The sequence below is a fragment of the Xiphias gladius genome, chromosome 10 (assembly GCF_016859285.1).
Source record: "Xiphias gladius isolate SHS-SW01 ecotype Sanya breed wild chromosome 10, ASM1685928v1, whole genome shotgun sequence".
NCBI lineage: Eukaryota > Metazoa > Chordata > Actinopteri > Istiophoriformes > Xiphiidae > Xiphias > Xiphias gladius.
In genome coordinates this window covers 415,404-437,881 of record NC_053409.1, presented here as the reverse complement: position 1 = coordinate 437,881, position 22,478 = coordinate 415,404, and the positions used below count along the sequence as shown (strand labels likewise).

At 40.0% G+C, this 22,478-nt stretch overlaps 2 protein-coding genes across 14 annotated transcripts in view; one reads left to right on the top strand and one right to left on the bottom strand.

The window, feature by feature from the left end:
• Positions 1–368: 368 nt before the first annotated feature.
• On the bottom strand, positions 369–6,403 carry commd8 (COMM domain containing 8). The gene is made up of 5 exons (XM_040137949.1): positions 6,292–6,403; positions 4,603–4,758; positions 4,067–4,219; positions 2,818–2,973; positions 369–649 (listed from the first exon to the last, which is right to left on the bottom strand). The coding sequence occupies exons 1-5, from the start codon at positions 6,334–6,336 to the stop codon at positions 629–631; spliced, it is 531 nt and encodes a 176-aa protein (XP_039993883.1). The 5' UTR covers positions 6,337–6,403; the 3' UTR covers positions 369–628.
• atp10d (ATPase phospholipid transporting 10D) overlaps positions 6,139–22,478 on the top strand; it is a 72,783-nt gene continuing 56,443 nt past the window's right edge. For 2 of the 13 annotated variants that reach the window (XM_040137933.1, XM_040137948.1), the window contains exons 1-3: positions 6,473–6,588; positions 6,777–6,925; positions 17,958–18,334. In XM_040137933.1, coding sequence (XP_039993867.1) covers positions 18,048–18,334 — 287 coding nt within the window. In that variant the 5' untranslated portion in view covers positions 6,473–6,588; positions 6,777–6,925; positions 17,958–18,047. Of the gene's footprint in view, positions 6,183–6,385; positions 6,410–6,471; positions 6,589–6,776; positions 6,926–9,453; positions 9,691–9,712; positions 10,403–10,581; positions 10,625–10,727; positions 10,826–15,830; positions 15,915–17,957; positions 18,335–22,478 lie in introns of those variants that run through there. The other 11 variants (XM_040137938.1, XM_040137939.1, XM_040137935.1 and 8 more) reach the window with 11 other exon arrangements.

Genomic DNA, 22,478 nt, shown 5'->3' with positions numbered 1-22,478 from the left:
GATAATGGTCTATAAGAGCACGTGTGATAAAACTCTACTTTCCCAGGTCCACATAGTTAATGATCTCCTATTTCAAACAGGTAACAAATTATATTATGATTTATATTACATAACTCTTTTCTGCTGCACTGATGGCCAGATGTGCTCAAAAAGGGATAAACTGGCCACATAACTGCTCTATATGATACCACAGTGAATAATGGTACCACTCATCATGAAGGCATAAAACAAAGGCAGTATCATTACACCTACTATCAACATACTATAGTATCTAACATCATATGGAATTGTTTTTATGCTATTCGTAAAAATGAATGGACAGTGATTGAATTAAATTCATTGAAATCAAAAAGCAAAGAAACATTTACTTCAACACGTTCATGACACAACACAGTGTATTGCAAAAACATAACAATGATAGAGTGTTCACCTGCTCATATAAACGACTGAATTACAAAGGACAGAAGAACAGTGATCATTGATGCATCTGAAAAACTGTCACTGTGTCGACAAAACACAAAATCATGGGGAAGAATGTCATTTCCACTTCTTTGATGACATGACATCCATTCACTGGACTTCCTGCAGTCATGGGCTTAAATGGGATCAGTGGTCCACAATCTCTCCATCATTTCAACTGCAGCACCACCTGTGACGTAAATACATATAAATCTTTAGCATTTCATGATTGACTTATCAAGTGTGCACATAGTATTTAATACTGGCAAAAAACCATTGGAACAAAATGGATGTCATAGCTAAATTATTTGCAGATGAATCAAAGTTTGGTCAAATGCTGCAGCCAACATTGTAAATAAGGTCTAAATAATAACTTAATAAAAGAGGAGAGATGCACTACTCGGTGTTTTTATATTGACAATAAATCAACTGGCTAATGTGAAATGTGTTGCTTGTAGTGATTAAATGACAATGTAAAGAGCATCTTCATAAGGTACTGCTATGTGGCCAAAAAAAGTAATTCATGCAGCTTTGAGGGGACATACTGGAGCTTCTTTTTCTTATCGTCAATAAATCCCATTAAAGACCAAAGTCTATCTCTCAGTCCTTTGTGATCCCACCTCCCTACCCTGTCTGTGGCTCTCAGCTCCAAGCCCACTGATTCCCAATTAAGTCATAAATCTTTTAAAATAGCTCACAAATATTGAGTTTTCTTTTTAAAACAGTAAAAAGGTCATTTTCCAAAGGAGCTGAGTACAGTACACTGTGCAGTTTGTATCTGTTTTTCACAGAACAACATTAAAAACAATAAATACTCCCCACTGCTGTGGAATCTGATTATCTATTCAGTGACCACACAGAGGTGTGTGTGTGTGGGTTTTTTTTGGGTTAATTACACTGTATCTTAATTTGAAAAAAATGAATATTTGAGCAACATCGACTTGCTTTAAAGTATACTGCAACATCCAGAGTTATGATGTTTGACCTGAAGCTGACAAGATCAGACTTTCTAGCTTCAGAAAGAATGCAGACAATTTATTGTGTTGTAGATTTCATTTTAAATGGACAAAATTATCATCTTCACCCATCAATCTACACTGGATAACCCATAATGACAAAGTGAAAACATGTTTTTAGAATTTTTGCTAATCTAACCTTTACTCATTTAGTATTCGGACCCTTCATTCAGTTCTTTGTAGAAGCCCCTTTGGCAGCAGTTACAGCCTCCAGTCTTCTTGGGTGAGTCTCTACAAGCTTTGCACACCTGAATTTAGACAGTTTATTACATTCTTCCAGGCAGAACTTCTCAAGATCTGTCAGATTGGATGGGAAGTGTCTGTGAACTGCCATCTTCTGGTCTCTCCATAGACACTCAGAGAACTCTGGTGTTACACTGTAACACTACTGCCACCCAGGTTTTATGATCCGTGACGATGAAAAATTTAGCGGTTGGTATAAATAACTAATACCTAATTTATTAATTTGTGAAAATTGCCAGTGTACCCCTTGGCCCGAGTCAACCTTGACCCTTAGTCTAACTTAGTGTTTCTCAGCCTTGGGGTCAGTACCCTTTTGCAGTGTCCCTTGATCTGAAGACAGGGTTGTAGATTACACAGACTCAAAGACAGATACTTGTTTTCATGAATTTGTATTTAAAATAAAGGGCTTCAGCTAAAAGTTTATAAATTAATCTTAATTTATTCAGTTAATCATTTAGTTTATATGTTATAATATTGAAATAGCACCAAAGGGGAACTCGGTTTTATACATCGCAGTGTGTGTATCCAGGTGGTGGGCAGTATTACTGATGGTGCTTGAATCAGTGTTGGTTTGGGCTGAAGATTACAAGTTTGAAAATGAAAAAAATGTGGGGGCGTGGAGTCAGAAAGAAATGATCTTAACAGACCCCTGTAGCCCCCCCAATCTCTGCTTAGAGATACTACGCTACCCAAATCTCTGACCTAACTCTAGGTGGTTCAGTTGACAGGTTTGGAAAAGGAGCAACAATGCGTGGAATAAAAAAGACAATTTTGACCCTTTTTTTAACTGTCCATTGTGAATCTGACATTATTATAGGAGTGCAGTGCTAAATAAGAGGAGTGCTCTTTTAAGATCGTTAATTTACTTGGATCCACTTCAGAAAACCAAAAGTATTCATTTCTTAACACTTTAACCAGAAAACATTATTATTTTAAAACACTAGTATTTGAATGTTTATAGACTAATCTGATGATTAACTAAAAATAATTAAACAGGTTCAAAATATAGCAAAATTTGTTTTTAAGCTACTTAAGATTGTCCCTTTGCTCAAACTCACATAACAACTGGCCAGCTCATAAGTATTTAGTATGCGTCTACCTTATTAGCAGCCTCTAGTGAATTGATGAGTGTGTTTAACTCCTCTCGGTTCATCTCCATGGTGACAGGCCGGAGGGCTCCGTTCTCTCTCAGATCCAGACTGAGACTGAGTAGAGGAGTGTGCAGAGATGAGATCTTATCACTGGAAAGAGCTAACTGCAGAAAGAGGACAGGAGAAAGGAACAGGAAATAGAAGCAGTGAAATTTCAACATAGCAGCACTGCAGGCAGTGCATTATGAAAAGTCTGTGGAGACTGCCTGTGTTTGCTGAGAGGATTTTTCTTCTCTGGGCAGCTGTTGTAATATTGTGTCAGTAGCCAAAAATCAGTTAACAATTCAGCCAACTGAATGATGCAGGCAGGCCTTTGACCAAGCTTTGGCAAGCCATTATTAGTTGTTATTGTCAATTTAAATATCTTTTAAACTTTTCTCAAAATAAGTGCAGTATTAATTAATCAACGTTAATATGAATAATTATGGCTCAAAACACTGCGTATTTGGTGACCCACTGACCTTACATCTAGCGCTATCCTCAGGTCCAATAATCAACTTTGCAAAATGTTATCTTGATATCATTTTGATATCTATCAGGCATAATGCTTCTTGGAGCATGAATGTATTGAAACTATCAACCTGCATCAAGCAGGCAATATTGATTTAAAAAAAAAAAAAAAATCTTTTTTGAATCACACGTTGTACTCTTTACAGCCCGGTGGCCTTATTAGTGAAGTTTATATGAAAATCGGGCTATAAACTATGCATGGTGGAAGATCCTCATATTGATGACATTTTGGCACCCAATATTTTTTCGTGTCATACTGCAGTGCCTCATGCCATTTATGTCTCATTGTTTGTGTTTACTTTGTATTTATGATTGTATTAGGGCGTTAGGTCCAAGTTTATTCTGTTTTTATGTTAGGCCTCTCTGGAACATGAACAAACATGGAAAACGATAAACAATGAAACAGTCAGCATATTATGTGTTGTAATATTCTCAAGTGTGTCTCACCCTGCCAACTGATCACCTGCAGGAGACCATTTGTCCTGTGTGTTCGCTGTGTCTCATGCACCGATGAAGAACTGTTTCACCAAAAGCTCAAAACTGGGTCTTTGCAGTGTGAAGATGCTTTCACTTCTTTTCATTGACTTTAAAATGCAATGTTAATCTAGATAGGACATGTACATTACAAACATATGAAAAACATGGGGTGAAGTCAATTAGACACCGAGGAATAAAGCATTAAGTCACCTTAAGCTGCCAGTCAAAATCCTGCAGAGTAGCAGAGGAGATGGAGTTGGTTCTGTCCAGCAGACTGCGGCGGATCTCCTCCTCTCTGGCTCTCAGCACACTCAGCAAAGTCTCAGCATGGCTGCTGCCCACATCTGACAGCCCAGCCAGCACCTGTAAACAGCCAGCAGGAGGAGACGTAAGAGTCGGATCTGAGAGCAGGCGACAACTGCTACTACCACCACAGCCAGCATATATCCAGCTGCTCTTTAACTGCTGCTGAAAGTAAAAACAACTACTTCCTTCACACACACTGTGTGCGGTATGAAATATTATACAGATGGCTGTCACAAAACAGAGCATTTAAAACCACAATTCAACACTATAGTAAACATCTGGACATATTATGTAATAATCTTGTTAATAATCTGTAATCTTTAATGATCCTATAATCAAAAGCAAGTCTCTTTTCATCTCTCTTCATTTCTAAATGGCATCTACAGCCTCAGCTCCAACAGTCCGTCCTGTCCCGTTTCACTCTGCTGTTGTTTTCTCACCTCTTCATCACAGCTGTTGTTCCCCACTGCCAGGCGGAAGAGCGCTGTCAGGGAGCTGAGCAGCTCCAGCCACTCCTCCAGACTCCAGGTGGCACTGTAATCCCCCCTGCGAGGAGGCTCCCGCCCACACAGTCCATCCACCACCCTGTGACACAGCTACACAGTAGGCAATATTGTTTAGCTATCTGACTGGGTATATCTCAGCATTTTTGTGTGTGGATTCAGAGGTCAACAGCTGACCATTCAGCTCCTGCTGCTGCTCTGTAGGTTGGACTTAATTTCAGTTTTTTGGTGGAAGACTGCTTACAAAACTTCAAAGAGTGCACAGTTGAGCCAAAAATTACGACCACTCACATATGAAGTGAATAACATTGATTATGTCATGACAACGGTGCATGTCAAGAGCAAACTGGAGCAACTTTGCCGAGGGCCAAATTGTTATTGCCAGACGACTGGGACGGATCACCTCCAAAACGGCCAGGCTCGCGGGGTGCCCCCAGTCAGCAGTGGAAAAGTACCTGGCAAACAATGCTTGTTTTGGGGATTGCTCTGTGAACGGTGCATGTCGGGTGTGGGAGTGTTCGCTGGACCCCCGAAGCAAATTCAGTTCAATTCAGAAAGAGGACATAGTACAATGCAGGTTCAACATAAAGATGTTTAATAATAAGTATACTAAAAATAACAATAATCAGACTAAATATAATAGATAATAATAATAATAATAATAATAATAACAACTGAAGCAGCGGGTGTTGAGCAGGATCATGGGGGCAGTAGGTGGCCCACAGTCACAGAGATAGACTCTGCAGCACCAGGGGCAGAATACCTGCAATGGGATTTAGGGAAGTTTTCTTGACTACCCTCCTGAAAGCAATGCATCACTGACGTGCGAGGACAACGAAGGCTATCCTGTCTGGTCCAAACTGAGAGAAGGGCTACCGTGACACAAGCTGCAGAACACTGCAGTGATGCTTATGGGAATAATGGGTCCCAGCTCACAGTGCTTGGCATCCAGCTGCGTATGGGGCTGCGCAGCCGCAAACTGGTCAGAGTGCCCATGCTGGTTGGAATGTTTTGGCTCATCAGCGTATGCATTAAAAACAAATCAGTAAATGTGTTATAATTTAGTTAAATTCAACATTTTACAACTAAATGATTAATTCATCATTTAAAGACGTAATGAGGAAACAGATTTATTACTTAGTATGTTCAACGATAACATTGTTTTCAGTTTTTAATTCATAATGTCCATGACATTTAATCAATTTATAATTGCTTTTTAAATGTATTCATGGATTATAGTCAGAAACTGACGATTATAATTATTTTGGCCGCACACTCCAGACTCCATAGATTTTCTAGAGACCTTGTAATAACGAATCTAACGAAGCCTCACAATTTCTAGTTACTTGGAGGCCACTACACATAGTTGTGTTTTTACACCAGTAGCTCTGTAGTCTTTAACAGGGCAGACATATGATCCATCATTTCCAGTAGCGTACTAGAGAGTAATAGAAAACCGTTGCTTTTGAACGACTGGCTACGGAAATACCCCGAGGAGCTCACAGTCAGACCTGTAGGTGAGTTCATTCTCTCCGTGTTTACGAGGTGCCACCTCCAGGTGTTACACCAGACATTTATAAAACCAAACTTGTATCAGTCGTCATGAATACAAGGCTCGGTACTTACTTTTAGACAATCTGTGACAGGTACCCTGCGCAGTAAAACCACCATGTTTTCATTTGGTTCCGCCTGCTGATCAGCTGATGTCAGTCACATGGTAGAAGGAGCTGCGTTCACGTGTCTTGTAAAAATGAACTTCATCCTCTCTAGTAACTTTTTAACACGAGCGCATACCGTCAGTAGATGGAAATGCTGTTCTGTACATATTCATCTGTGTCATGCTGTGAAACGACTGTTAGCACTGTTATTTAACAGTGTGACCTTGATCGTTGGCGAAGAGGCAACGTTCAGAGTGAACCTAATGTAAATGTGTAAAATGTTATTTTACGAAATATCAACGATGAATCAGTTGGATGCCGGATTTAATGCAAAGGCCTGATAATATCTACATTGTATTGGCAGAAATTAAACGATGCATTATTGCTGATATCGAAAGAAATTGAAAAATGTGGCAAATTGTCATTGGAGCTCTGTTGAACGATGCTCCACAGAATGCAGAACGTCTCGCAGCTCGCCGAGTGCGACTAGTGCTTCATATCCTGGTTGTTGGTGAGGTCTGTAGAAACAGTGAAGTGACCTGAACGATCCCGCCGCTATTGTTACTTCACTTTGAAAGCGACAGCGTATGGCAAGAAACGGGGTAAGTGTTACCGTCGCTCACTCTGCTGTGCGATTAAGGCCGCTCTCTTCCAGGGAGAGACGTGAATGGAAGTCGGAGAGCTGTTCATTTATTTCAGTATTGGTGAACAATTAGCAGGGGCGAAAAAGACCGTCCCTTGGGCCTGTTGTGTCATCGGACACTCCTGTAAACTGCTTTACGACAGTGTAGTACGGAACTCCAATACAGACACTGTGCTCAGCTGGTTAGGTGTCGGTGCTTCAGGGATTAAGACCGGTATCATGCACGGCAGAACTCTGTACGCTTAAAAGCCAGTGATCAACCGCCTGTAACCTTCCAGTTCGAAACTCTTAATCTGATAAATTGGGGAAACAGGCGTGGTTTGTTTGGCTACGGTGTGGTTTCTATAGTACAGACTGGGTCCTGTGTGTACACCTGCAGTTGAACTTCAGCGGAAGCACCTTGCATTAAATCATGCATCCACTTGGTCCTGATATGTTGAGCGGGTAAATCACAACGGATATGTGCTATATCCCATAATTGCTATACGTAGAGCCCGGTCTAGCTGGAAAGAGCTGTTCTGATGCTGGGCAGGTCCACTGTCAAAGAGGTCACTGATGGACATCGATAGACCTCGAGACTTTTGGATCCCTTGTACTGCTAAATCCTGCTGGTCAGCAGCTAAAACAGTTATCTGGTCAGAATCAGCATCAGAATCAACTTCTGCAGCCAAATATGTTGACACACCAAGGGCAAACATACACCGGTTGATTCTAAGCTCTATAATAAGTAGAAAACTCAATTTTTTAGGTACACCCAACTAAACCTGATACAGTCTGATCAAACAAACCTGCAGTAATACCCATGAAGGTTCTGTTGTTCCGTGTTTGGAGACATTGTTTTAGACCTGACTTATTTGACCATTTTGAAGGCTGTAATTTGTGCTGCTGTTGACCCTTATTGTTTTATTCTGAAATGGGTTTTTTAGTATTCAGTCTACCCTTTCTGATAGAAATGGGGTGGGTAAAATATATTCAACATAACGTGACCATTACAACCTTCATGAAGTTAGGATTTATTGCAGATTTGTTGTATTAGACTGCATTAGTTTTACTTAGGTGGACATAATAAACTGGCAACTTTGTGTAGATACATTTGCCTGATAATTAAACAGTTACTGTTTCATGTAATTCAAGGCTTCATTTCAACAAAACTGTCCACATATGGCAAAGAGCAAGTCCTCCAACCTTAAAAACCATATAGTTGGTCCCTGAATTAGCTCCCCTACGGCAGCAGGAGGTATGCCACAGATAAACTGCTATAATTCACTGCAGAAAAAATAATGAGCTAACGCTTTTTATTTTGTAACAATGCTATGGTAAAGCTTTGGTTAGGTTTAGGCACAAAAACAACTTGGTTAAGTTAAGGGAAAGATTGTGGTTTGGGTTGAAATAAGTACTTAGTCAAGGTTAGAGGATGATTGTCACCGTGGTTGCAGTAATAAATGATTGTGGACATAGTTGAAAGAAACAATGTAGACTGTCAGTTGGAAACGGGAAATGAACAGAGGTCTCCCAATGTTCTGTCAACCCATCCATCCACCCCGACCTACTCTGTATGCAAACTTTGTCACTATATAACGGCGTCACCTGATTTCCTCCTTTGTTCTCGCCATAATTACTACGGCCACGAGAGGACATTATCACTTGAATGTAACCATGTTATTTTGGATCATTTGCTGAAAAGACAGACGCAGTCTCACACGACCGCCTGATGGCGCCTAGAAATACAACATAAATATGGTTGTAATGAGCTGCTTGCAAAAACGACCTATGGGGTTGTTTTTTTATGGGAGGCCAGTCTTTGTCAAAGAAAGGCCGGTATTATGCATCTATCGCATAAAACAGCAGAACCACAAGCAGGCCAGTATCATAGTGCTGCCTGCATTACCAGCTGCTTATGGTTAATTCAACAGATCATGACTTTATTTTTTTTATTGTTTTGGTGGTTTTTGTTGATCCATGATCTACCTTTTTGTGTACCATGAAGATATGTACACTATATGGCAAGAATATTGTTTACACCTCTGCTCCCATACTTCTGCATATTTTTGGTCTTGGCTGATGTTCCGATTTTTGGCCTCCCGACATGAGGGATGGGTGGTTGAGATGGAATGATTTCCAAGATTATGACATCTCAAGATGGTTGCTTGACAGCAGAGTTGGTTGTGTGATGGTTAAAAATACTGACAATATAACACTGTATCCTTTAAATTTGGATTTAATCATGTCCATATTTGTTTGCATATTTTGGTACTTACTTATTATGATGCATCAGATATATTTGAAATATATTGGAGTTTCCCAGCTGTAATTAATAATTGGTTGTTGATATGAACAGTATTTGCAGTATTTACAAGTCAGAAACTGGTAATTATTGTACCTCTGATGTGACCAGATTACAGCAATAGTTCCAATGAAGTGAAATTATCATGCTATAGCATACAATGATTATATTAGACAATAGTTTTGTTCTAACTTTGTGGTCAGGGTTTGAGTTTGGCTCTATATCCAGCTCTATAAAGAAACGGTTTTCCCAGTTTGGTGTGGAAGAACTGGACTGACCTGCACAGAGCTCTGACCTCCAGCTCATCCAGCACCTTTGGGATGAACCAAAATGCCGACTGCAAACCAGGCCTTATCATCCAACATCAGCGTAGGACCGCAATAATGTGCTTGTGCTGAATGGGAGCAAATGCCTGAAGAGGACTGAAGACTGAACCCTGGGTCCGTATTTATCAAGCATCTCAGAATCACTCCTAGGAATCACTGTGAAAGTTACCTTAGTACAAAAAAAACTGAAAGAACTACCCCAGAGTATTTATGAAAACTCCTACACTTACTTTCAGCAAGGAGAAGGACTACTCCTAGGAACGAGTGTGACATCACTGTTTTACAAAACTCAGAGCTGCAAAGTAGACGTTATAGTTGTTGTTTTTACCTGACATTCGATGTTTGTTGTTTTACACCATTGAAAATTGAAATGCTGAAATCCGCGCCCACTTTCAGGTGAAGGCTTTATGGGTATAGGCAAAAATCTAGGTAACAGAAAGTTTTAGTAATAGGCTATGTACAAATTTTATTTCTGTAGGCACATATAATGTGACTCGGTGAATTTATACTCATTATTCTATCCAATCGCATTTTTTTCAAAATCACTGTCACGATTATGTTCAAAATTACTGAAAATGGAAAGCAAGCTGGAGAGAAGAGGAGACCATTTACTTGCTGAGGAAGTTAGAAACAAAAGAAATCCTTAATTCAGATCTACTCCTATGACTCAAGATAGGATGAACATGTGGAGGGCAGTCTCTGACACCATAAATGAATCCTGCCAGTTTGCAATTTGTAACCCTGTGGAATGTGAAAACTGGTGCTATGCTCTTTTTCACAAAGTGCAGAAATTTCCACTTGTATAAAAGAATCTGAAAAAAAACAGGTGTGTATGCTGATTTCAAATAATTTGTCTATTTCCAGCCATTCCTTTTGTTGATTTAAAAGTACTGCATTTCCTTTAACCTGTGATTTATACTAACTGTGCGGGAGGTGGCCCCTCTCCCAAGCCTTGTGTGCATCAGGACTTTGGCCTAAAAAATGTTTTTCATCTTGGGTGTCCAGGCCATGATGCTGCACTCCTACAACTGATGGAGCTAGAAAAAAGGTAATGTATAATCTGCAGCACTAGTTTAAGATTTTGAATTAATCACAATTGGAATCACAAAAGTTTATTTTTAATGCCCTGCAATATATTATTGTCCCTGCAGGTTTCCCGAGTCCATCAATGGTCCATGTGCAATGATGGAGGGTTCATGCACAAGTTTTCTACTGTCCATTTCCCCATTCAACTACACCCCTTGTTAACGTATGGGCCCTATACATGACAGAAAAAAAGAGAATTATTTTATGCCACCAAGTCACTAATGCACTGTAGACCATAATATATGACCGTATCCCCATAGTCTCATCTACAGTAATTTTACATAAATGAAATGTAATGTTTTACCCCTCGTAATTTAGTTGAACGAAGGCTTTTGGCCTTGGAAAAGGGATCATCAGTCATTGCTTTTGGGAATCTGACCAAATAGATGGCATCCAGGGGGAACGTGATTATTTTTCAAATAAAAGTTTTACTCCACACATACTAAGGACCCTTGAGATATGTGTGGATCCACTTAATCCACATTAAAGGACTGTGTAAGTGACATCCATAATCACTTGAATGTTAATGTTGAGGTTCAAATAAGTGTCCTCTTTGGTGCTCGGGGCAGTGATTTGAACGTGTGTGTTGTTGATAACTCAACTCTTAGTTGTTTTTCGTTTATCTTACACTGAGTGGTAGGGAAATGAATACATCTGCGTATAGTTTGATTTATTATGGCTTGATTAGATGGCTTGACAGTTTTGACAGACCTATATCGTCACTGTTGCAAAACTGCATCTCTCCTGTTGCTAGAAAATGAAAGGTTGCAGTGAGCCTGGTTTCTGCAGAGACAGCGTGTGCTCTTCTTGTTGATGAAGCAACTGAACTGAAGGTCTGTCACATAAAGAATTCCATTTTCGTCCAAAAGGCATCTTTTAATCAGCGGGGTGTCATTAAGTGTTAGCAAAGCATCTCGCCTCCCACAGAATCTGCGTTACTAAATTTTGACGAAGATAGTAGTGATAGTAAAACCAAAAATGCATCACGCTGAGAATTTTCGGCCAGTTACGATTGATTTCTTACTCTGAGATGCTTGATGGATACGGTCCTTGAGGAGTGGACGCTGGTAACTGTATAGCAGCCGATTAATGACTTTGGGTTTGAAGCACATGTTCAGCAATTACATATAAATGTAATGACCAGGGGCCTCATTTATAAAACTGTGCATAGGATCAGCACCAGAAGTTTACAGAAAAGTGATCGTCAAAAAATAATCAGATTTATAAAACTGTGGGCCTCCATGCAAATTTCCCTTTATAAATCATAATCAACTTGAAAATTTGCACACTTGGTGAGCCCCATAATCTACCCCAAACATTCCCACAATTCACCATAAATGGTCAATGCAGATCCCTCATGAATATTAATATACATATTATCCCTGTGGGGGATGGAGGTAGAGTTACAAACAAAAAAACATTTGAGAAGCTGATGGCTGCAACAGCTATTGATGCAACAAAAAGGATAATTCCTGAAATGATACAATGAAGGAGGACTCCTTGAACATGCTGCTGTACGCTGCTAGAGTATGGACCAACCAGCAGAGACACAGGGAAGCCGAAGGTCACCACTTGGTATTTGTTAAGCATCTATAGGCAATAGACATGATGACAAAATAACACACCAAATAACTATAAAACAATAAACACTGTATTTGTGGTGTATTTGGGAATGTAGTGATGAGCCAGTGTCAGGCACTCAATAGTTTAATAATAATTTAATAATGAATCACCTATGTAAATGGTTAAAATTTGAGTTTGGGTCTGTATCTTTTAAATAATAATAATTAGCTTCTTCCAAGCACAAACACAATATAAATCAGCTGGCCCCTTTATCACATTGTGGATATGATATGTGATTATTCATTTAATATGAAGTGAAATTCAACCTGTGAAAGGCTCATCATAAAATCTGGCTACAGTTCACTACTTCACCATCTGTGTGACCCATTTCCTCAATTTCCAAAATGTCTGCACAAATGGGTCATTGTTTCCCTACAGGTGTGTACATTCTCCCATCGTTTCTTTTTTAGAAATATCGGCCTTTCCGTGGGAAGTGGCATACGCATTTCAATCTCCGTTTTGTGTGTATGCAACGGTTAGAAATGGCCCAGGTCATCAACCTGGTTGTTTTCCGCGAAAACACTGATAAAACCCCTGCACAACAGTTACCCAGTGTACCAGCAGGCCTACAGTATATGAGCTTCAAAGATCAGCTGCAGCCGCTAAACTACAATATGTAAGTTCTGGAAACCAAGCTAATGCTGTATGAGACTCGAAGGCAAACCACTCCTCCCACCCTCCCTCCCCCTGCTCTGTTACGCTCAACTCAGCACTTCACCTACATCCTCGATGTTTTCGCTGTCTCAGCCGATGCAGGAATCAGGTGCTCACTAGCCTGTAAATCAGCCATAGCAACGTCTCCCAGCAGCTTATATGAACTTGAAGCCTCTGTACGAGAGGAGTGGTAGACCGGAAGTGTGTTCATGTACTGATTGACAGCCATGAGCTCCCACCCCTGACCTTGGCCTTTGTCTGACTGGCTAGAGGGGTGAGGCAGCTCAAAAACTTTAGAAGGCAATATCTCTGCACTGCTGCCAGGCTGTTCAATGAGTCTGGATCACGTCTCCACATTACGATATGTTTTGGAGCATATTTCAAATAAAAAATATTAGAAAAAAGTTACATAGTGTAGCTTTAAGTATTCAAATGTTTTGCTTAGCCCATCAAAAGACAGCAACATGACCAGCAACTAAGTATTTAAATAAAATATGGCTCTCTGTGCAAAGTACAATATTGATGCTAAGTACAGTTTATTGGTCCGACCTGTCAAATGAACTAAAGATCATACAGTTATCGTTAAGTCAGTAGCTCTTAAGTGGAAGTCTGAGGACCTGTAGGGGTCCTTCAGTGGTTTGCAGCGGGCTCCAGCTACAATATGCCATACAGTAACTCGCTGAAACATAATTCAATCAAAATGATCCCTGTTACAGAACGTGAAATTGGTAAAGGTTAAATCCTCAACGTATCATTCAGTCATGCACAGTCAAACAGCTGTACAGTTCAGCTGAAGAACAACAAAGCTTCAGGTAGATGCAGAGATGGCATTGGCGATTATGTGACATGATGGTTTTCAGTAGTCTAAATGTTTCTGGAAGATCAGTGCTGTAAACACCCCGCTTCACCTTGAACCTAATATCAATCTACATGATCAAAGAAAATGGTCATACTTTCAGCGCTGCCCATACGAAGTGCTCCTTTTTTTTCACACAGTGTGCGGATAACACTTCTGTTGCTGTTTTATTGAAGTAAGCTCAAACTGCTTACACTTCTCCAAAATCATGCCTAACACTTATTATAAGGAAGTGTAGGACTTACTGTAAAGGATGCCCTGCAGAGGATAGGCTGGGACCTATTAAAGTTCACTTCCCCTCAGCATACTCTGAATTTGGTCAGTAAAACCTGGGCAATTTGGAAAAGAAAATTCCATCCTGAAATGGACATGTGATTTTACGTCTCAAAGATGAAAAATTTAAGCTTCGAGGCCTGTGCAGCACATGTGATACTGTTACTGATACAACTGTTTCAGGAAGTAAGGTGCAGGCTTAACTCCTAATGTGTCAACTATGACAACAGGTGTGCTTATGAAATGGAAATAAAGCAGAGCTGAATTTATGTAGTATTACCTTTATAAAAGAAGATAATGCATGTTCAGTAGCTTCAGTTGTTATCTCCGATCACTCTAAGTCATTATCTCACCACTGTGCTGAGAATGATGGTGAGCAGCTTAGGCATGCCACAGAGCTCTGCTCTTGAATTTCACATGTTGTATTGTTCATGGTGAGCTCAGACTTCTAATTAGTCCTTAATATGAGAACTGAAAGCGACATCACCTGCCTTTGGCAGCATATTTATTCTGTTGATTATTTGCATTTGGACCTGATCATGTTTGTTCTTTGAAAAACCCAATCTAGATTTTCCGCTCTATATCCAGACTGTCAGTATATCATGGTGAGAGAACAGCTTTCAACTAGATGAGAAGAATTGAAATAAAGTAATGTAATGCATATATTCTTCTATTACTACCAGATGTCCTTGTGACTCATGCATGTATTTATCTACACTTTGCATCCTATGCCTTCACAACATGAGTGCCCTAACTGTTTATCTATTTGCTGGGGTTCCGTTTTAAAGCCCTTGGCCCTTTGTTTTCCTCCTAAATTTTCGCTTACAAATAGCTGTAAAGTTAGAGAGACATCTTTCCTTACTCTATCACTTTGTTTTGCGGATGGCCTGTATCTTCTTCACTGAAGTTATTTAATGCTTATGCTATTTGCTGTAATCAGTTTCTAACAGGTGAAGACCTTTATGAGCTTCAAGTCCATCATCATTGAAAGTATCCAAACAATCACATGGAAAGAGTCTACGTGTTTCTTTGCACATAGACTAAGATAAGCAACTCTTTGCTAACCAACTTCATGTGATAACATGTCAATGTTTTGTTTACAGCTTGTTCCAGTGTGTCCAATCTGCCAAAAAATCAGTTGTATCTTTCCAATAATTTTTTAAGGGTTTGAAGTCAGTTGGCTATGCTACATCAATTTGTAGTAAAGGAAATAGAGGGGTTGAAGAGGTTCCATATCAAGTAATCTAATAAAACAATGCGCAGGCATTTCTTTTGTTCTCTCTTCATGTCTGGTTTTGTTTTTTAAATTGTATTTCTGTCATGCTTTTTGCAACAGTGCTGTCAATTGCTACTTTTTGACACTTCTGAAAATGTAAGTTTGGTTACTTAGAGGCCAGCAAACCCGTGCTCATATTAACCACCATGCCCTGTACATTCTTTTGTCTCTCTGTAATGTTAAACTGCTCATTAGAATGAAGTATAATTAGGTTAGGTGTCTGACTGTCAAACCAGCTACAGTAGAGTGTGTCATTCACAAGTCCAGTCCTGTTGTTACAGTTCCTAGATCCTCTGCCTGAGGGACTGACCACAAAGATGTCAGCATTTGTAGAAATGTGTCAGAAGAGCTTCCTGTGCGTCAAGGAACAAGCTGAGGGACGTGGCGCTTGTTTGAAAAACTGCTTACCCTGGCTCTATTTCTGAATATAAACCTGACTAGTAGATAGGTGTTAACTAGGTTGTAAGATAACTGTTATTCTGACAGTAACAGTAGGCTCCAGGATCTCGACAGGCCAGAAGACTTGACGTAGGATACCATGTTGGCAGATCCAAGCCTTTAACCTGCTGGGTAAGCCAGACTTGTCTACTGTGGTGCGGCCACGTCTCAAGCTCATTGATGGTTGCTTGAACTGCAGTTAAATCCCTGAGGCTACAGTCAAAGACTTTGCCTAGGTTCTTGACTCGTCTCTCGGGGAGGGATGGGATTGCAAGGCTATCCAAAAATAAGCGTAAAACTTGTCCACCACTTTCCCTTTCTTCAACAACATGGCCCTGGATTCTATTGGTTTGAAACTCATCCTTGCCCACGAGATGAGCTTTTCCAGGCCCTGGAGGATCTACCTACCTCCTGGAACTGATGTTGTAATGACAGTAAGGTTATCCATGAAGGCTCCGATTGGGGGGTGCGGTACGCCAGACTTGGAAAGGGGGCCTCTACACTCCATTTCAGCTGCCTTGACCACCATGTTCATGGCAAGGGCGAAGAGAGTTACTGAGATGGTGCACTCAGTTATGATCCTCTTTTCAAGCCGATGCCAGTCTAATGTTGTGTCCACAGAAGTGATTCTGAGCCTGAAGTTCCCATAGTAGTTTAGGATGAGGTCCATATTCAGCTGGGTGACAACTCCGGTATGTTCAATGCAGCCTGGAACTCCAGGTACGCCACCTTTCTGGACCACGGTGTCAATTTAGGCATTCTTTAGGAGGAAATCTGGATAGGACACTGAAGAGGATCTTCCCCTCCACGCTGAGCAACAAGATGGATCTGAACTGCTCCAGCTTGGTTGATTCCTCCTCCCTGGGTATCCAGACGCCCTCCGCCTGCTTCCACCGGTCAGCAACAGATCAACTGCGCCAAATAACTCGCAGAATCTTCCAAAGGATTCTGAGGAGCTCTGGGCAGCGCTTCCACACTTTATAGGGTACTCCACTTGGTCCTGGAGCTGAGCTAGCTCTGGCTGCAGTAACCACCTCTTGGACTACCTTCAAGGTGGGCTCTCTGGTGTTGAAATCCACTTTAGGAGGTGGTATGTCCAAGAGGGCTCGGAGGGGCCCTAGCTCCTGCTCTCTATCAGGGTCTCTCAGGGTGTTGTGCATTAAGTATTTCATCTCCTCCTTGGAGCATGCAAGACGATCACTGCGCTTCTGTCCTAGCAGCTGCTCAGTGAATCCGAATAGATTGGCTATAAAGGTAGTTTGCTTCCTGGCTCTCTCTCTCCTTCTCCTGTGCCATTCTGCTCTTTGCAGGGTTGTGAGTTTCTTCCTGATGATGTTCTGGTGCTCGGCCAGTGGTGGTTTCGCCTCCTCAATTGCTACCTTGAACTGACTTGCCAGAGTACGAAGCTCTTGCCACAGTTGGTGGATCTTGTCTGCCCCTCGGTTCATGGTGTAATTGGTTCTGGTGGTCTTGTGCTCTTCAACGCCGAACCTCTCTGCCGCAAAACTGACAAAGATGGTGGTCATTGCCTGAAGCCGTTTGTCAATGTCTCCCCTTGCTGTTGATTCGCTGATTCTTCCAAAAGATATTCCCTCATTTGGTGTTTTGATGACGGTGGTGGAGGTGGTGGTCTAACACGTTGGTCCAAAATCTCCCATAGGTGCTCAACTGGGTTGAGAGTTGGTGGCTGTAGCATATGATTCACATCATTTTCATACACATCAAACCATCCAGTGACCGCTCATGTCCTACGGATGGGGGCATTGTCATCCTGTTTCTCTGCTAAATTTTAACTTTTTTATTTGAAATATATACATAGTATATGATCCGTAATAAAAACACATCAATGAGCTGCAACGTTGCACTATGTTTCTTTTATTACCATGAACGTAGATTAATCCACCAAGATTAATCAACCAATGAAAATAATCCCTATCATGTGCACTATTCACAATTGTTTTTTAGAATTTTACTACTAACAGACATTGTGTCAGAAGTATTGAGAAACAGACTAATACGTATTTGGTTTAGGTCTTTCCTTGGGATTCATTGACAATAAGAAAAAGACAGAATAACAGCAGACTGAGCCTTTTAACTTGAAGGAAGACTGGATAAGAACAAACTAGAGAGGCAAATCAATATTAGATTATATTGTTTGTGGTCTTCTCCCTGCAGGAAGAGGACATTTTGAAAGTCCAGTGTGGAGCACAGAGGAGCAGACCACAGAGGAGGGGGCCCAGCCACTCTCACAGCCTAGCTGCGTAAATGGAGCGGCTCCACTGGGTGCGGCATCGCTGTTGGAGGCTGCTAGTGGGAGACTCTGGGCGAGCCTGGTACTCTGCCCCTGAAGGCCTGCCCAACAAAAGCTCCCCGGACGCCCGTTGTTCTCCACATAGAGTCAATGGGAAGCGGAGAATAGTGTTTGCCCGCAATGGGCCTCACCAGCATGAGTACGAAGCCATCTCCAGAAGCTACAAGGGCAATGCCATCCGCACTACCAAGTACAGACTTTTGACTTTCATCCCCATGAACCTGTTCCAGCAGTTCCACAGGTCAGATTATCTTGTTTTTTGTTTTTTTTTGTTTTGCTTTTAGAATTTGCTAATGAGAGCTTGTCTTTTGAAATGAGAAACGGTACCATGCAATGTAGTAATTATGCATGGAATCCTCTAACTCTGGTTAAGGTTACTTAAATTGAAATGTCTTAGTTTTGATTAAAGGGCCATACAGTACCAGTGTTCCTGAAAGTTTTTGCCCATTTATTACCTGCATACATTACATAGAGGCTTTTACAAGGAATCCAGTGTTCCAGATATTAGAATGTTTCATCAGATGGTCTTTGCTGTCCACTGTGATGGTTCACATATACCAAACATTTCGATTCACTTTAAATTAGGCAGGTTAAACCTGTTTATCTGAATGTGTCAGATGAGCTTCCTCACGATATGGGTATAAATACCCTGCTTGGCTTTGGTGAACAGTCTGTATCACAAAGCAGTATAAGTGTGTTATCCATATCTTTGCGATTAGCTGGATAACACTGGGATGTGGTGTAATGAAGCTGACTCACTTTAACAAAGGGTAGATCAACATGGTACCCTTTGCTGCAGGTTAACAGATGATCAGATCAAAACCTGAGAACTGCCACACTGTTGACCAGTCAGATCACTGGAAAAACTGAGTCATCATTCCTACAGCATCCTGCCTAGGAAAAAAGTGCAAACTTTACAATACAGTGACAAGTAAAAAAGAGTAATAGGTATAGTTATGGGTCAGCAAAATAATTTTACTTTTTCAGGCTCTCCTCTTCCATCCTGCCTTTAAAGCAGAGTGTCTAACAAACAGAGGGATATATATTGTCACTAATTACATCAATGATGATTACAGTCCCGGTTGAAATTATTGGCACCCCTGAATCTTAAGTACAGAATTTAGAATATCTTAAGACATAAATGCAAATTTAAAGAATTTTGTATAATCAAAATATTTTATTAAATGTCCAAGATTACTGAACAAAAGAAAAGAAAAATTAAAACTTGCATAATAGTGAAATAATACAAATGCAAAATGTAGCCCAGACACAATTATTGGCAGCTTTCACTAATATTTGGTTATAAAACCATTTGCATCAGTGGCAGCCTCTAAACGATTGACTGTGAAACTTCTTGATAACGTTACCAACTGTTGAAACAGGGATTTCAAGATCTTTGCTGATTGCCTTGTAGCCTTTGGAATTGTCTTGTTTTTTGATAACAACATTTCTGATGCTCTCAGACAGCTCTCTTGTCTTCACCATTCTGAAAAATGAAACTGGAAACAAGCAGCCCTTTTTTATGCAGTAGAACCACAATTCATTGGTTAATTCAGGTCATGTAAACACTGAAAATTAAGCACAGAGTCTTCATTTTTTTCATTTGGTTGAGGAACTAATCTAAATTCATCAAAAGGCTGCCGATAATTGTGTCAAGTGTATTTTTGATGTCCTTATTTTTTATTTCACTATATGAAAGTATTTTTTGTTTTTGTTGTTCAGTAACTTTGGACATTTTATTAAATATTCTGATTGTACAAGATTGGTTAATTTGCATTTATTTCTGCAGATATTCTAAATTCTGTACATAAAATTCAGCACTGCCAATAATTTCAACCTGGACTGATCAAGGGGAGACTTTGAAATGATAATTGGAAATAAAAACTATGCCCCCTGTTGTCTTTTAATAGAATAATAATCCACACATTGTTCATTAGTTCCTGTGATTGTAAATGAAACTTTTCAGTTTTATACATCTCATCAGACATAAACTACCTCTCTTCACCTCTCTTCTCCTCTATGCTTTAGCAGCAGAAACAGTCTTACTTTGAAGGTTCATAATATGAATCACATATTGATAATAGTCTGTCCATCATCAGACAGACTGATGCAAAAATATTGACTTATTAATACCCACACTTGGAAATTATTTCTAGTGTCTCTACAGCTTCTTATTCTATTCTAGTTATGTGATGATATTGTTTATATTTCACCTCACTCAATATTCATTTTTGCTGTTGCTACTACCACAATTTCCTCACAGGTATCACTGTTTCACCAAATATCATATTAAATAGTTTGTTCATGGTTCTGTTGATGTTGCTTGTAATGTAGAACTCTGCCTCTTTCACATGAACAGTCCCATAACTGGATCAGTAAACCCAGAGTTAACTGAGCCATTTGATAACTAGTTGATAACAAGTGTTATCAAGTTGATAACTTGATAACACTAGTCTGCTAATCCAAGATCACCAATGTTGGGCCCAGCGAAGACGGGTAGCTCAAAGAGAGCCAGGTCAAGCTGAACTTGCTTTGTGGTACAGTCCCCTGGTGTAACTGTTTGGAATACAAATTTGACATTGAAATGTCATTCAGTTAACTCCCACTCCCCGCTGTATTACATTTGGTACAATGAAAATCTGTGTAACTCATACCTCTGTGAACAATGACAGTCCTTTTGTCTTCCTGTCTTCACTAATCCTATCATTGATGATCCTATATTACGGATGTCACGAGGCTGGTTATCAACTGAATCTGTCAAATCTGGGTTTTCCAATTGGGCTATAAATGTACTAATGTGGCAGAGTTCTGAATTACAAGCCAATCACAAGCTCAGAACCATGAGCAGAGTACTTTATATGGCATGAGATGAAACAATGATACTTACTGTAACAGCAAATAATGAAATTCAGTGAGGTAAAGTACATACAATATGATCACACAACTAGAAAAGCTGTAAAAACATAGGGAATAATATCCAAATATTAAAAGTAAGGCTAAGGCTATAAATAGGGTGGAAATTATTATATTGGCATTTTATATGAGACAGGTATTTCTGGAATTATGACATTTCAGTGCTATTTTCAGTATTTTTGTTCTTTTGTTCAATAGTTAAACCTTTCAGCATAAGTGACAGTTATAGCTAAAAGTAAAGCCAGGCTGTTTTAGCTGCCAAAGGAGAGAGCAAAAGTGCAAATAGTAGTTTTCTACTGTAGGCCTGAAGAAAAGAAATTAGTTAGATTAGTTAGTGAACACAGTTTCACAGTTTCTTCTACCTTTGAACTAATGTGATGCATGGCCAGAGACCTTCGTCTGCATATTTATACTTCAGAGTCCCACTCTTAACCACTGTGTTTCAGTTGTAATCACACCACAAGACACTGTAGCATTTGTTGGATGATTCACTTTCAACATAAGGCTGTGGTCAGACAGGAGGCATGAGCATTGTGAGTATCACAGAGCAGCAGGGTCAGCTGGCTCAGAGCCTTACACAGTTCCTGACAATAACTTTCAGTAAAAAAGAATAGTGCGGAAAATAGCCAACACAGTAATGTTAGTTCACTCTAAAACATTCAGTTTAAGTTTAAGGGTCAGTTTTCCCAAATTACAGTACTTCCCCTCTACTGTTATCTGTTCATGAAGATAGTTTTGGTTTTATTTGTCCAATTATGGCGATATCTGTCTCTGAAATTTTCTGCCTCCACCCCCATTGTATTAATGGAGGCAAATGTAATTTTATTTGAGGTGCTCCCTGGCTTTAAAATTAGATATGAAAAATTTAAAGAGTAACCTCTCTTTCCAGAAACAATGTGCCTAGATAACTCACAGACCTCACAGGGAACCATTCTTTTTTATTTGAACTACTTTCCAATAGTCTCTGTTGACAGTGCAGTCTGCGGATTTAGTGTCATTTGAATTAACCAACAAAAGAAACTGTACACGGCTGTGTACCATCCTCAAGAGTTTTGTGTCTTTCAGATGGAATGCACTCAGAATTCAGACAATTGGAATTCAGGTCAGCAAAAAACAAACCTAAAAAATGAGGTTGTGTCCTATTTCAGGTTCACCTTTTCTGCATTTGTCTGCATTTCACAACCCACACCAGTAGTTTTGGTCTCTAAACAGGGCAGGAACTGATGACGAAACTATAGAGAATCTTGTATAGACCGTCACTTGGGTAGAAAGTGCCAATTTAGCTTATTAGTCTATATTTTTCTGATGGCCATGCCTTTCATTGCAGGGCATCTATTTAACAGTTGTTGTTGAACTGAGATATTTCAACCTGGACCAGAGTGGTGAACAAACTGACAAACAAACAGGAGCACCATGCTAATCTGATAGTACACCACTGGAAATGGTCTGGTAGCACCTGGTTGCACTTCAAC